The sequence below is a fragment of the Gopherus evgoodei genome, chromosome 5 (genome assembly GCF_007399415.2).
Source record: "Gopherus evgoodei ecotype Sinaloan lineage chromosome 5, rGopEvg1_v1.p, whole genome shotgun sequence".
In the NCBI taxonomy this organism is placed as follows: domain Eukaryota; kingdom Metazoa; phylum Chordata; order Testudines; family Testudinidae; genus Gopherus; species Gopherus evgoodei.
In genome coordinates, this window is record NC_044326.1 from 51,046,182 (window position 1) to 51,059,394 (window position 13,213).

The following is a 13,213-nucleotide window of genomic DNA, read 5'->3' on the forward strand; positions in this document are numbered from 1 at the left end:
ACAGTCATTTTGGTATAGGATGAAAGTTCAGAGAGAGAAATACAACCTAGTTAAATAATAAGAATAATGCAACAGTGTTTCTCACTTTAAAAAAAACAAACAAACAAACAATACCAAATGTCCTCTCAGCACCAAGTTTGACAATGACATCATTACATTCTTATTACACGCTACAGTGTTTAACTGTCTACAGTGACAGCAGTTCCTTAATTCTTGGAATCTTAAAATAGGATAGCAATGGAATCTCTATTCTACTCAAAGCCCTCCAAATGTGAATGTGAGTAAGGGATAATTTTAAAGTAAATTTAATAAAAGTACAAACCAAAGACACAAAAATTAGCCTTGTGCCAGATGCAAAGTGAGACAAATTCACTTGCATTATAGGTATGTGAATAAAGGGACTGACAAATATTACACTAAAAGAAAGAAGAAAGAAAGAAAGAAAATATAGTTAAATCCTTGCAAGGAGACACACGTACCAAAAAAACCCATGAGCTAAGTTTGGGGAGATAAAGAGATGCAGGGGAAAGCTGAAATATGTGGGCAGAAGAGCCAATAGATAAGAGCAGGGTAGTTAACAGGCAGCTAGTTTGCTGCAAAAAATATATGATCTGCCATTTCTGCCCTTTAATTAAATCCACACTGAGATTCTAACTGAACAGAATTTATGCTATCAGAGGAGATATCAGGGAACAACAACTCCACATCACTGAGCCTTTCCTGTAATTAAAAACTGTCAGTTACAGGAAAGGCTCAGGAATGAGAGCAGAGGTAGAATTACTTTTCATTCACAGAGAGAACAAATCCTGCACAATGAGATCAAGATCAAAGATCGAGCAGAAGCAGTATAAAAAAGCATGAATTTAATCCTTGTGCTGCCTTTAGAAGTTAAGACTTTATATTAGAGAACTCTCTTAACTTTCCTTACGTAAATCATTCATCTAAAAATCTAAAATATATATCAATAAATATATGAGAACTGAAATATTTCTTAAATACCAGTGAGTGCTTCTTTCTTGAGCTCAATTCAAAGGTAGTCTGGTAGAGCATCTCCACAAAATTTTTCAAACATGGCACATTCACTTCATTTTTAACAGCCTAGTGAAAATAAATATAAATAATTGAGTATAGAAATCTAGGCAGAAAGAAAAGTTAAAATATATTAAAATCAGAACTATGCAGGCATATGAGAATTCAACATTTAGATTATCTTTAAGATTAGTACAGTTATTCAAGTCTTTCTGTATGAGATATAATGAGCAGCAAATTAAATCAATGTGTCATACAGCACAAACATCTAATTAAAACAATGAAAACGTTGCACCTAACAAAGTTCAGAAATATCTGTCCTGCATTTGCACATTTTAAGGAAAAAAAGTCTTATTTTTAAACACATGCTAAGTGTGTAAACTATTTTACTAATAGATAACACCAAATTCTTAGACAGAAGTTTCTTTTAAACTGTGTGTATTTTTTTGTTAAAAGAAGTCACTCAACTTTTCTCACTGCTACCCTTTTTCTTTATGCACACTAAATCTGAGAACTGGGACTCAATAAGAATGGGGCTTATTACTGAGTACCATATCATAAATGCAGTATCTTCATTTGGTTTCACAATTCAGGTGCAAAATCACTATGAGATTTGTTTCGATGCATGAACGTACGCACGCGCACACACACTCACACTCTAAGGGCTTTCCCACTCTGTTCTATAAACCCAGCACTCCTGCCTTATCATGCATCCACCCTCCCCATCAACACATCTCTCCTAGTAAATATTTAGGCTTCCATTGCTGACCAACTTCACACTTCATCACCTTCACACTTCATGCTTTAATGTTTGTGTTGTATTTGTCCAATTAATATTGTAAGCTCTTCAGGGGAGGGACCTTTCTAAGCTATGTGCTTTGTAAAGAAACATACACATCAAAGGTGTTACAGAAGTAATCATAATTACTTTGATTTTACACTGGACAGACACACTGAACTGCACATTTGTAGCAACTGCAAGTTCATAATTTCTCTCTAGTCCTTTTACATAAAAGGTAACTAAATTTCTTAATTTTAATTATTTTGTTCACAAAGCAGTCATCAAAAAAATGGCAACCCATTTTGCTCAGTACAATAGTCTGATCTTTTACGTGATGAGAAGCAGACAACTGAAATGCATTTGAAAAGTATTTGAGCCAACATAGTGGCTCGCTTGATATAAAAAATTAATCTTTAAGGTATCAGCAATGTATTAAAGTGGTTCGAAGAGGCATAACTGGCTTCATTTTACATTTAAATATATGAGTTGGGTTACTGTCTGTGATACAATGAAAGCTGTATAACAGAAATTGGAACTAACAACATTGTCTTCTCTGACTGTAACTAAGTGAAGGGTCCTGAGCATAATGACAGAAGTCCTTTCAGTCACCTGATGAATGGACTCAGGACCCACCATTCTTTTGGAGCGCACTTTGCTTATCAGCAACATGTTGTGGTCTGGCACTTGCTAATGAAACTATCATTTGACATAACCATCTCACCAACTTCTATGAAGTCTCTAAACTCAGTGTGGGGAAGTTTATTGAGAAGGTGATGGCAGGCCAACATCAGACACACAATTTCCTTTAATCTTTAGGATACCTATCAATCAGGTTTCAGGCTTGGATGGCACAATGTTCCTGACTTACAACCTCCTCAGAGAAAGAGAAGTGTTATGGGCTGCTGTGTTTTCAACATGCTGATGATATTCAGCCCTGTTTCCTATTCCTTTAGCCTAGGCAATGCAGTTTTCCTTTGGGCTTGTCTACATAAGAAAGTTGCAGCGCTGGTGAGAGAGTTACAGCGCTGCAACTTTGAAGGTGTACACATCTGCAGGGCATCGCCAGTGCTGCAACTCCCTGTTTGCAGCGCTGGCCGTACTCCCGTTTTGTCTCGGGTGTAGAGGATCCAGCGCTGGTGATCCAATGTAGACACTTACCAGCGCTTTTCTTGACCTCCGTGGAAGGAGGAAGCCTCTGGTAATCAAGCTGGTCTCCTTTCCCGGTTTGCTCTCTCGTTCCCGGAACCCCGAGCAAGCAGGTCTCCTTCCCTGCGGTTTGCTGGGTGGCTCCGGGAACGCGAGAGCAAACCGCGGCGAAGCTGGTCTCCTTTCCCGGTTTGCTCTCTCGTTCCCGGAACCCCGAGCAAGCAGGTCTCCTTCCCTGCGGTTTGCAGGGTGGCTCCGGGAACGCGAGAGCAAACCGCGGCGAAGCTGGTCTCCTTTCCCGGTTTGCTCTCTCGTTCCCGGAACCCCGAGCAAGCAGGTCTCCTTCCCTGCGGTTTGCAGGGTGGCTCCGGGAACGCGAGAGCAAACCGCGGCGAAGCTGGTCTCCTTTCCCGATTTGCTCTCTCGTTCCCGGAACCCCGAGCAAGCAGGTCTCTTTCCCTGCGGTTTGCAGGGTGGCTCCGGGAACGCGAGAGCAAACCGCGGCGAAGCTGGTCTCCTTTCCCGGTTTGCTCTCTCGTTCCCGGAACCCCGAGCAAGCAGGTCTCCTTCCCTGCGGTTTGCAGGGTGGCTCTGGGAACGCGAGAGCAAACCGCGGCGAAGCTGGTCTCCTTTCCCGGTTTGCTCTCGCGTTCCCGGAACCCCCCTTGAAGCCGCCCAACAGCGCTGCAGTGTGGCCACATCTAACACCACTTGCAGCGCTGGTTGCTGTAAGTGTGGCCACTCTGCAGCGCTGGCCCTATACAGCTGTACTAATACAGCTGTAACAACCAGCGCTGCAAAATTTTAGATGTAGACATGGCTTTTGTCATCGTCTGTTGGAGGAATGCACTCGGATGAAAGCTGTTTGGCTCAAATTCAAACTGCGTAAGATGCAGATGATACTAGTAAGAGAAATCATTCTAAGGCAGTGGCAGAGGCAGTGACTTCTCCCTCAAATGAGGGATTATGCCCACCAAACATCAAGATTGTTCACAAATTCAGAGTCTTACTGGACTCACTTAGCCAAAGGACTGCATCCTTTTCTTTTGCTCAGAAAATCATTTTTGAGGTCTGGGTACATTTACCACCTACAGGCTATAACAGGTAGTATCATGCTACACTTGAGGCTACATTTGAAGGCTGCTTCAGCTGGTGAAGAACAAGCCAGTGAGAGTTTTCTTTGAGGAGTAAAGACTAAATAAGAATGGCAGAATTCAGCCTACTAAAATAAGTATGAGAGATAACAGTTATGGGAGAGAACAATGACTCTAGGCCTAAAGACAGGTGGGAAACCAGATAAGCAGGAAGTACTAATATGCTTGCTTTCATAGGAGCACTCAGGTACCGATGGGCAAATGCAGTGAGGCAAGAATTTACCTAACAGCTTTTATGGGTCTGCTCAAATTCAATACAGTGAGGATCTATTGAACGAATTGCCAGAAGAAAAACTAATCAAACTCACATGGGAGGGAGAAAAGAAAAAAAAGACTACTTACAGCAGCCACAGGGATGAGAATCTCCACAAACAAACCAGCTAGTGCATGTTTTATATCTTTATCTTTTACTTCCAGGAAGTATTGAGCACATTCCTTTATGATCAAGTGTTAAAAAGACAGCAACAACAAACAAAAGACAAAAAAAAATTTAAGTTTTAATTTATTGTATAAGAACATCACCAACTGTCCTAAACTGGCCGCTACTTAAAATTAATAATTTTAAAAATAAAAGTTAGCCTACTCCTCAGTAGCATCTTAGACTCATTCATACCATTATCAAAAGGTAAAGTTTTAAATCCTGTGCCCCTCCCCCAGCAATTTTTTTGAAAACTAAAAAGGAAACTGTTGCAACAGCAGTTGTCTTTCTATTATGTTTTTTCCATAAATATAATTATAAGAGTCTAAAGTAAATCTTCCTGCTCAAATTATTTTAAAATATCTGAAAATGGAGGCTACTCTTATGGTCACTCCTAGAAAATGTTTAGGCATTAAGAATACTTAACATTTATATAGCAGTAATCATCTTCAAGTTAATTTACTATCAAAACTTATACACAAAACATAATTTTAGAGAAAATATTTACAGTAAGGGCTTGATCCTCCAAGATGATGAGCACTATAGTCCCAATCCAGCAAGGTATTTAAGCATGTGTGTAAATCTTTGCAGAATCAGGACCTAAACTGGTAACTGACTGCCAAAAATATTAAGCTTAGTTTGAAAGAAGCTCTAACTCACTGATTAATATAATGTTTAAAATATATATTAAATAAGATGTCTCAAGATAAGAGTAAAACATACCAAGTTGTTTTTGTACTAGGCAGCTTTGTTAGATTAAAACAGTTACTTAATGTTCTTGCAATTAGCGTTTGAGATGTGTTGCAGATGTACATTATACTGTAGATATGTGAACACTTTGTGCATTGTTTTTGGAGAAATTTTCCCTACTGGTACCCGCAGGAGCAGCCCCGCCCACAGCTGAACTCCTTGTTCTTCAAGTGAGTGTATAAAAGGCAAAGGAGCCCCCCCTATCCTCCAGTGCCTTCACACCAGAACCCAATGGTAGACTCTGATGCATCAGAGAAAGAGGATGGGTCGTGAAATGGACATATGCCTCAAATCCTGAAGAACAAACTGTTACAAGAAGGTTAAGTAACCATTTTTTTCTTCTTCAGGTGTCCATTACACTGGAGATGACTCCATGGCCCACATTCTGAAGTAATAGCTTGGGAATCTTTTCTGAAGAGGGATTTTAAGGACTGCCTCACCTACATTTGCATCTTCCCTTGAAGTGGGCAGACAGTGTGTAATGTATGGTGGAAATATAGACCAAGGACCCATTGCGGTTCTACAAATGTCTAGAGTGGGGATGTGAATCAGAAACACAGCTGACGCTGAATGTGCTCTGAAGCACACACTGAGACTACCAGGAGATGTTACTCTCTTAGAATGTAAGCCATTGCAATGCAGCTGGTGATCCATTTGGAGGGCTTCAAAGGCTACATCTACACTAGCAACTATAAGCAGTTCCATGCACATGGTTGTGCCATAACCCCCTTCTTATCCACACCTATACCTCAGAAGCACTTGTCAAAAGGCATGAATACACGGCAAATAAGCCACCTGCTTGAGGAGTGTGGGTAAGTACATGCCTCAGTCTGTGGCACAGCCCCATACCCATGCCAGTTTGCAGTGTGGACAGGGGTAAGAAGCATGTACCACCTTCTCATGACCAAATTACACAATGCACTGAACCCCTTTCTTCCAGACCCTTACTCAATCCATAACGGTCACTGTCCCCCCATTTTCACCACTAGTAGTGAGATGCACTTTTCAAACCAGAACAGCTTTCTGCTGCACTCTTTTGATCAAAAATGGTGAACCCAGATCCTGCTTTGGAAAGAATTGACCTGGCCTGCCAGGTGCTGTTCAATGTATGGTTGAAGCATATAGTCTTTCAAGACTTCTCCCAGAGTGGCAGGAACATATATCTACACCAAGAAATTCCACTGAGGCTGGAGCAGGAAGGTACTGAGCCCAGTGCTGGGAATGCATCAAGCACTTGAGGCTTCTGTACAGGAGGGCAAAAGACTCCAACTATCTCTCATCATACATGACCCTTCTATGATGAATGGGACCAGGTGCTGTCAAGGGCTCCCAGTACACAACCTAAAGTTACCCACAACTCCCTCCTCAACCCCACCTCATTGTCCGATGAGATGTCAATGAGGGCCAGGGTAAAGAGACAGCAAGGAGCATAGAGGATACCCTGGAAGACCTGGAGGACAAGCAGCATGTTTCTGCACCTCTACCTGGAGAAGAAACCCCTTGACAAACCTGAGGAGGACACTGAGCCATGACAGGAACCAGAACCCAAGGCTGGTAAGTTAAAATTGAGCCCCATCCTCCCTGCCAATAGCCCCCTCTTGCACTGTGCTACATTCCTGATTTTAACCACAGCTCACGCTCTGCTTCAACCCTTCAACAGTCCCTGAGAAAGACAAGGGTATAAATCAATGATTTTATTGATTTCCGATGAACCACTATAATGCATTTGGCAGGAGCTATAGAACAGATTATCAATGAACAATCATTGTGTCCATGTCTGTGCATTTCCAGCACACAGGCAGTGATGGGCCCTGGGGAGTTTGGACCAAGAGAAGAGAGGGGATAAGTTTAGAAAGTTCCTGGCTCGGGATGGGACCATTGTAGAAAACTTACAGTAGTTTGTCTAAAGTCATTAACAGCTGTTTTTTGTCCCATGGAAGATTACAGTTTTAGTGCTTCTCCTACTCACACCAATCTTACTGTCCCCTTACAAATGGGAGCCATGCACAAGTGTGGGGGATAGAGAGAAAGGGTTGAGGTGGAGGGGAGGGAACACTTCGGTTGACTGAGGAAAAATTATATGCAGTGTTATTGTAGCCATGTCAGTCCCAGGATATTAGAGAGACAAAGAGGGTGAGATAATATTGTGACATTGTACTCCATATTCTTTATGGAAATATGCTTATGATATGGATATGACATTACTGAGACGTACTTTATTGAAGATGGGTCTTGTAGGATATCATTGGAAAAGTTATAATTTACTGAATGCAATTATCCAATTTGTATGCATGTATCATTTCTGTATCTAAAGTTAGGAGTATGGACTATGTAACCATTACAATTGGGTGTGTATTGGGAAAACACCCACCAGACGACAGGCCATCAAATTTGATGTGCCATCAGCAGGGCACAACAAAACTATGAAGATTCTAATCTTTCTCCCTCCTGGGAGGCGTCTGGGACTGTGACACTATTAGGTCAGGTGGTCTTGTCAGCTGATACTAAACATTACCTAGGACTTCTTGTAACTTTCCACTGGAAGGGAAGGGGGTCAAGTTTAGGAAACAAAGGATTCCCACCTTATGTAAATCCTATTTAAGGGTGGGGAGGAAGGCAAACAGGATGACTCCTCTCCATGGCCTGTCTGCCCAAGAAGAAAGACTGCTAAAACCACCTGAAGGGAAGGTGGAGGAGAAGAGGGGGAGTCCAGACTGAAACAGGGGTCCAGTCTGAAAAGAAATATAACTGGAACTCTGAACCGCAGAAACTTTGCAACCTGCCTAAAATAACATTTAGGGTAAGAAAGTACATATTGTAACCTGTTTCCTTAAGTATTTTGAGCTAAGCTTGCGGGTTTTGTTTTATTTGCATAGTAATCTGCTTTGTTCTGTAATCTCTTACATTCAGTTAAAATCCACCTTTTGTAGTTAATAAACTTATTTTATTTATTATTGAACCCAGTTTATGTAATTTCTAACTCAGGGAGGGGGGCAACCCATCACAAATACCTTTTATTGGACCAACTTCTGTTGGTGACAGAGACAAGCTTTCAAGCTTACACAGAGCTTCTTCAGGTCTGGGAAACTAAATCAAAGGACCATTCAAGGTAAAGCGGCCTGTTAACTCTCCTCCGGTCATACAAGGTGGAGAGAAGCCAGAGGGGGGTTCTTAGTGGGTTATAAATTGCTGTAATAAGCAATATTAGTGTCTCTATTCAGTCCATGATTTTCAGTGTCAAGCAGAGTTATGAATTCAAGCTCAAGGCTCATCTTTTGAAAGCACCGTGCGGGTTTCTTTCGAGGATGAGGACTGATATGTCTGAAGGATCCTCTGTTGAAGAGTCCCATACCCTAAGCTTTGAGGAGACGGATGCAGACTTCTGCTTATGCTTCTGAGGCCAGGGCTCCAATTCCCTGGCCTTCAAAGAGGAGGATATCAGAGACAGGGATTATCTGCAGCCTCTTTCAGGTGACACAGCCATGGGAGCACTATGGGAAAAAGTCTTTGAAGAGCTTCCCTTAGATGACTGAGAGGGCTCCAAAGCTGATCTAAATATATACCAGAGACACTCCTACAGCAGCTTTTTCCTAGTCTTGAAGCTGTGACAGATAGAGTACCTATCTCTGATATGACACTCACCCAAAACACTTGAGGCAGCAGGGGCAAGGGTCACTAACAGGCATAGGCTTTTTGCAGCCTGCATAAAGTTTGAACCCCAGCAGACTTTGACATATGCTCCCCACCCCAGTAGGTTGGGTCCAGAGACCTGACAGATTGAAAATAGGATAAAAGAAGGACTAAATCAAAAGAAATAAACTTAAACGTATAAAACTAAAAGAAAAGAAAATGAAAAGTCAGAACTTTTTGAGTACTAGGTAGATCAAATAGTTGTTCACATGAAACATCATGTGTTGATCATTGATGGTAAGAAGGTACCGGAAAAGGGACAGTGTCTCCACTCTTTATACCCTTATTCATAGCACAAGGAGCTCAGCGGTAGGCAAGGACACTCCTTAAGCTTCTGCTAGGGAAAAAGTCTCCAGCACTGAAGCACTAGGAGCTCACATACCACACCTACAGTGCAGTGCACATATGCAAGCCATCAAAGAAGACAGAACCTTGTTAATGAAGATACATAGAAGTTAAATCTAGTCTCAAAATGTCTGCTTTAGTTCAAGGTGGTGCACATTTACCTGCATGAACTGAAATGATGCTTCAAAGTCTTCTACAGGATACATTTTTACTCTAAAAAACTTCATCCCCATAATTAAGCTGATGATACTTTGCACTACGTGAGGACTCTGTTCCTTCTGCCGCAGTTCCTTTAATTCAGTGACAAACTTCTTCCTAACAGCCTGAAACCTGGATAATTTACACACATAGCAAACATTGATATTGCTTAGTTCAGTTTACATTATTTCTATTTTAAACATATTTTTCAGGTAACTTTATCTGACAATGACATAGTAGCTACAGTTAAAGAGACAGTTAAGGTAGACAGATTTTATTTCTTGTATTTGATGTCTAGATACTATGGTGATTAGCATATTAGAGAATATATGTAGGCAGTGCAATAACATTTGAGAGATGTCAGCTTTCTATCTACTCCTTCTATATAAATAAAAAATGGCAGCATCCTTTAAAAAATCTTCCTGATGCATATTTTTGTTGAACAAATGAGCACTTCGCTATTTTAAAATTACAATTACACTCACCGCCTTTACATAAAAATATCTAAGGCCTGTCTTTGTAACTTGCGTATAGATAGCATTTTTCTCATTTGAGTTGTATCTGTTCCATTCTTTGGAGGAGGAAATATAATGTAATTTACAAAAATCTGCCCAGAATGAGAGGATACCTATACATTTCAATACCTTACAGGGTGCAAGCATGGAGCAGATAGGCAAACCAGAGAATAAAGCCTGAATACACAAGTACATCAAATGTACCTATAATGCTAGATACACCGGAAGGTGTTTTTTGTTTGTTATTTTTTTAATTAAACTTCTTAGCTTTGAAAATATTTCTTAAATGTCTAATCTATAAAATCTTACTAAATTATAGCAATACACAATATGCATTTCATTAAGTTATGAGCCATTAACACTAGTAACAACTCTTAAAAACTCCCATTTTATTCCAACCTTCATTGGACAGACTTGGAACTGTATTCAAGCTAATGAGAGAGACTAGTAATGAGAGAGGAAAGTGCCATACTGAAGGAAGCACTGTGCAGTAGAAGGATGTATAATTTATGTTTCAAGGAAAGGACAGCATTTCTTGTTTTGTTAAGACTATGGGAATGATGCACAACAATGTGCTTGCTATGCCAAATGTTTGATTAGTAGCTGACTTTCTTATGTACAACTATGGAAAAGCTTCCAGTCTGCTAAAATTATTAAAATGTGCTGTAAGTAGTAGTCAGGGAGGAAAAAAAAAAAAGAGGGAAAAGGAAGAGGTGAAATATCAAGCTTACTTTGATTGCGCAAGAACCCCTATCACTTCTGCATATAAATCTGCAATAATATGCACATTCCCTGTGTTGGTTCCTGAATACCTAAGGGAGAAAAAAGAAAAGAACAAGGATGTGCTTTTAGAAAATATTATTTGAACGTATCAACAGTGTGCTCAGCAGTACACAAAACATAAAAGGTGCTCCATGCAATGAGGAATTACCAATCTGAATAAAAAGACAAAACTTCAGTGGGAACTTTTTCATACCTACGTTCTGTTTTTAAGTTTAAAAATAGATAACATATGAACTTGTGTAGGTTAATTTTAGCAGGCTTACTGGATGCAATACATTTTAAGGAGGAACTGTATACAGTACTCTACATGGGAAGAGTTTATTTATGTAACCTGACCACGACCTTCAATTTTTCTTACCCTTATTATGCAAACTGAGCTGTATATTTTAAGACAAACAAGATAAGCTTTCTATTGCACACAGCTGTCTTCTTTAAACAGTAATGCTTTTTAGCTTCAAAAATCAATATTAATTATGTTTTTTTGTGTATTATCCCTGAATTTATTAGGTGTGAGGCAATCAGAACAGAAAACCTATGCAGTCAGTCTGAAAACAGCCGGATGACAAAGCACTGTGAATTAAAACAAAACATTATGTGTATGAATTAAACTTGACTTACCCTTCCTTGTGTTTAAAGTGCTTAAAAGCCAAATTTAGAACTTCATGTACTAAAGGATCTGGCACTGGATGAACAGGTATCTGAAATATAGATATCATTTCACTTTACTATATCAGTACATAAATACCACTGTGCTATGCCCCTTAGAAATATTCAAGAATAGCTTAGGAGGCAGATCCTGAGATGGTGTAACTGTCAGAGTTCCATTGACTTCAATGGAGCTATGACAATTGAAACCAGGTGAGGTTCTGTGCCTAGATATTCAAGCACTATGACTCAACATCACTGATGTGTGGCATTCTGCTAAATAATTTGACTAATGAGTTTAAGTAAGCAAAAATGATAATAAAAACTTAAGTGACCACATCATTATGTGCATATCATGAACAGCTATGAGTCTAGATTAACTGTTTCATTTCAGACCTCACTAATTGATGTGATATGACTATTCCCAATTTAACCTCAAATGTGCGTTAAGACATTCATGTCAGGGGAAGGAGGCCAAAGGCATCAGTTTAAAAGCTCATCCAAAGCAAGAACAGAAAAGAGGTGTTTATGCCCAGTTTGTACCACATCGAAGGAAGTGACATACCTGAGTAAGGAAATGATTGAACACTGGCCCCAAATGCACAGTCCACCTTTGCCCAGAGTGTAGGTGGGTTTTTAAAAAAAAAAAAAAAAGTCAAAAATCATGTTTATGAAGCTTTTGAAGATTAAAGTATTTTGTAAGTACTGTACATCAGAGTGGCCATGCTTATATCAATTCCTTCCTAAGAATAAGGCAGATTTGGTGTAGAGATCAGGTACAACCACATCTAAGTAGGCCAATCTCACAGTGGTTCTGTTTAATCCCACATAAAAGGTGAAGATGTTGTATATTTTGTGTTCAGTGGAAGAGCTTCCTTCTGGCCTATCTGCTCCCCCAAGAGTTTTACAAAATGCCTTTCTGCTGTAGCAGCCCATTTGAGAAGGCAAGGTATCTTTGTTTACCCTTATCTAGATGATGGTCTCCTCAAACTAACACTTCAAAAGAGCTTTCTCAAGGACTTCTGTTACACACGTGCCCTCTACGAGAGATTAGGACTTTTGAGCAATATGAAAAAGTCCCACATCTGTCCTAGACAAGAGAATTCCCTTCATACAAGCAGTTTATGACACACAGGAAGGTAGGGCTTTTCTGCCATGCAAGAGGCTCCTCAGGATTCAATCTGCTGTAGGTATGCTAAATCAACAAAGTACCCAAAAAGTAACATTCTTCTTAAAGTCAAGATTTTTAAGGACTCAGAAAAAGAGGGGATACTGGGTAGAGAGCGTGAATATTATTACTCTACTGAGTCCTAACAGAATTTGACTCTAGGCCGTGAAGCAGTAGAAGGAATTGAGGCAGCAGAGAGCATCTGACCCCTTTCTATAGCCTCACTCTCCGAGTGTTCGGGAATGCTACTGGAAGGGGTAGGAGGGAGTGTGAGCGCTTAAACAGGTACTGCTATTAGAAGGCTACATGGGTGTCCAGTTCCAGGAAGACCACCAGGCAAGATGCACACCTCTTAAAACTGGATTTCTTTTCCTTGGATCTGCCATTTAGCCAGTAGATGGAATTGATTTTAACAACTCTGCCATCTCTGTTTTTTTAACAACTATTTAACCACACTAAAAATAACAACTGACCTAAATAACTAATTGTTCTTATCCTAATTATACTAACTAATCCATGGTACGCCCACATCTCGAATACTGCATACAGATGTGGTCTCCTCACCTCAAAAAAGATATACTGGCACTAGAA

At 40.1% G+C, this 13,213-nt stretch overlaps 1 protein-coding gene across 21 annotated transcripts in view; it reads right to left on the reverse strand.

Moving 5' to 3' along the window:
* The window catches only part of FRYL (FRY like transcription coactivator), a 383,738-nt gene that overhangs the window by 187,421 nt on the left and 183,104 nt on the right, over positions 1-13,213 (reverse strand). For all 21 annotated transcript variants that reach the window (XM_030563429.1, XM_030563431.1, XM_030563418.1 and 18 more), the window contains 5 exons: positions 11,428-11,507; positions 10,758-10,838; positions 9,475-9,643; positions 4,453-4,545; positions 1,000-1,098 (listed from right to left, as the gene is read on the reverse strand). In XM_030563429.1, coding sequence (XP_030419289.1) covers positions 1,000-1,098; positions 4,453-4,545; positions 9,475-9,643; positions 10,758-10,838; positions 11,428-11,507 — 522 coding nt within the window. The remainder of the gene's footprint in view (positions 1-999; positions 1,099-4,452; positions 4,546-9,474; positions 9,644-10,757; positions 10,839-11,427; positions 11,508-13,213) is intronic.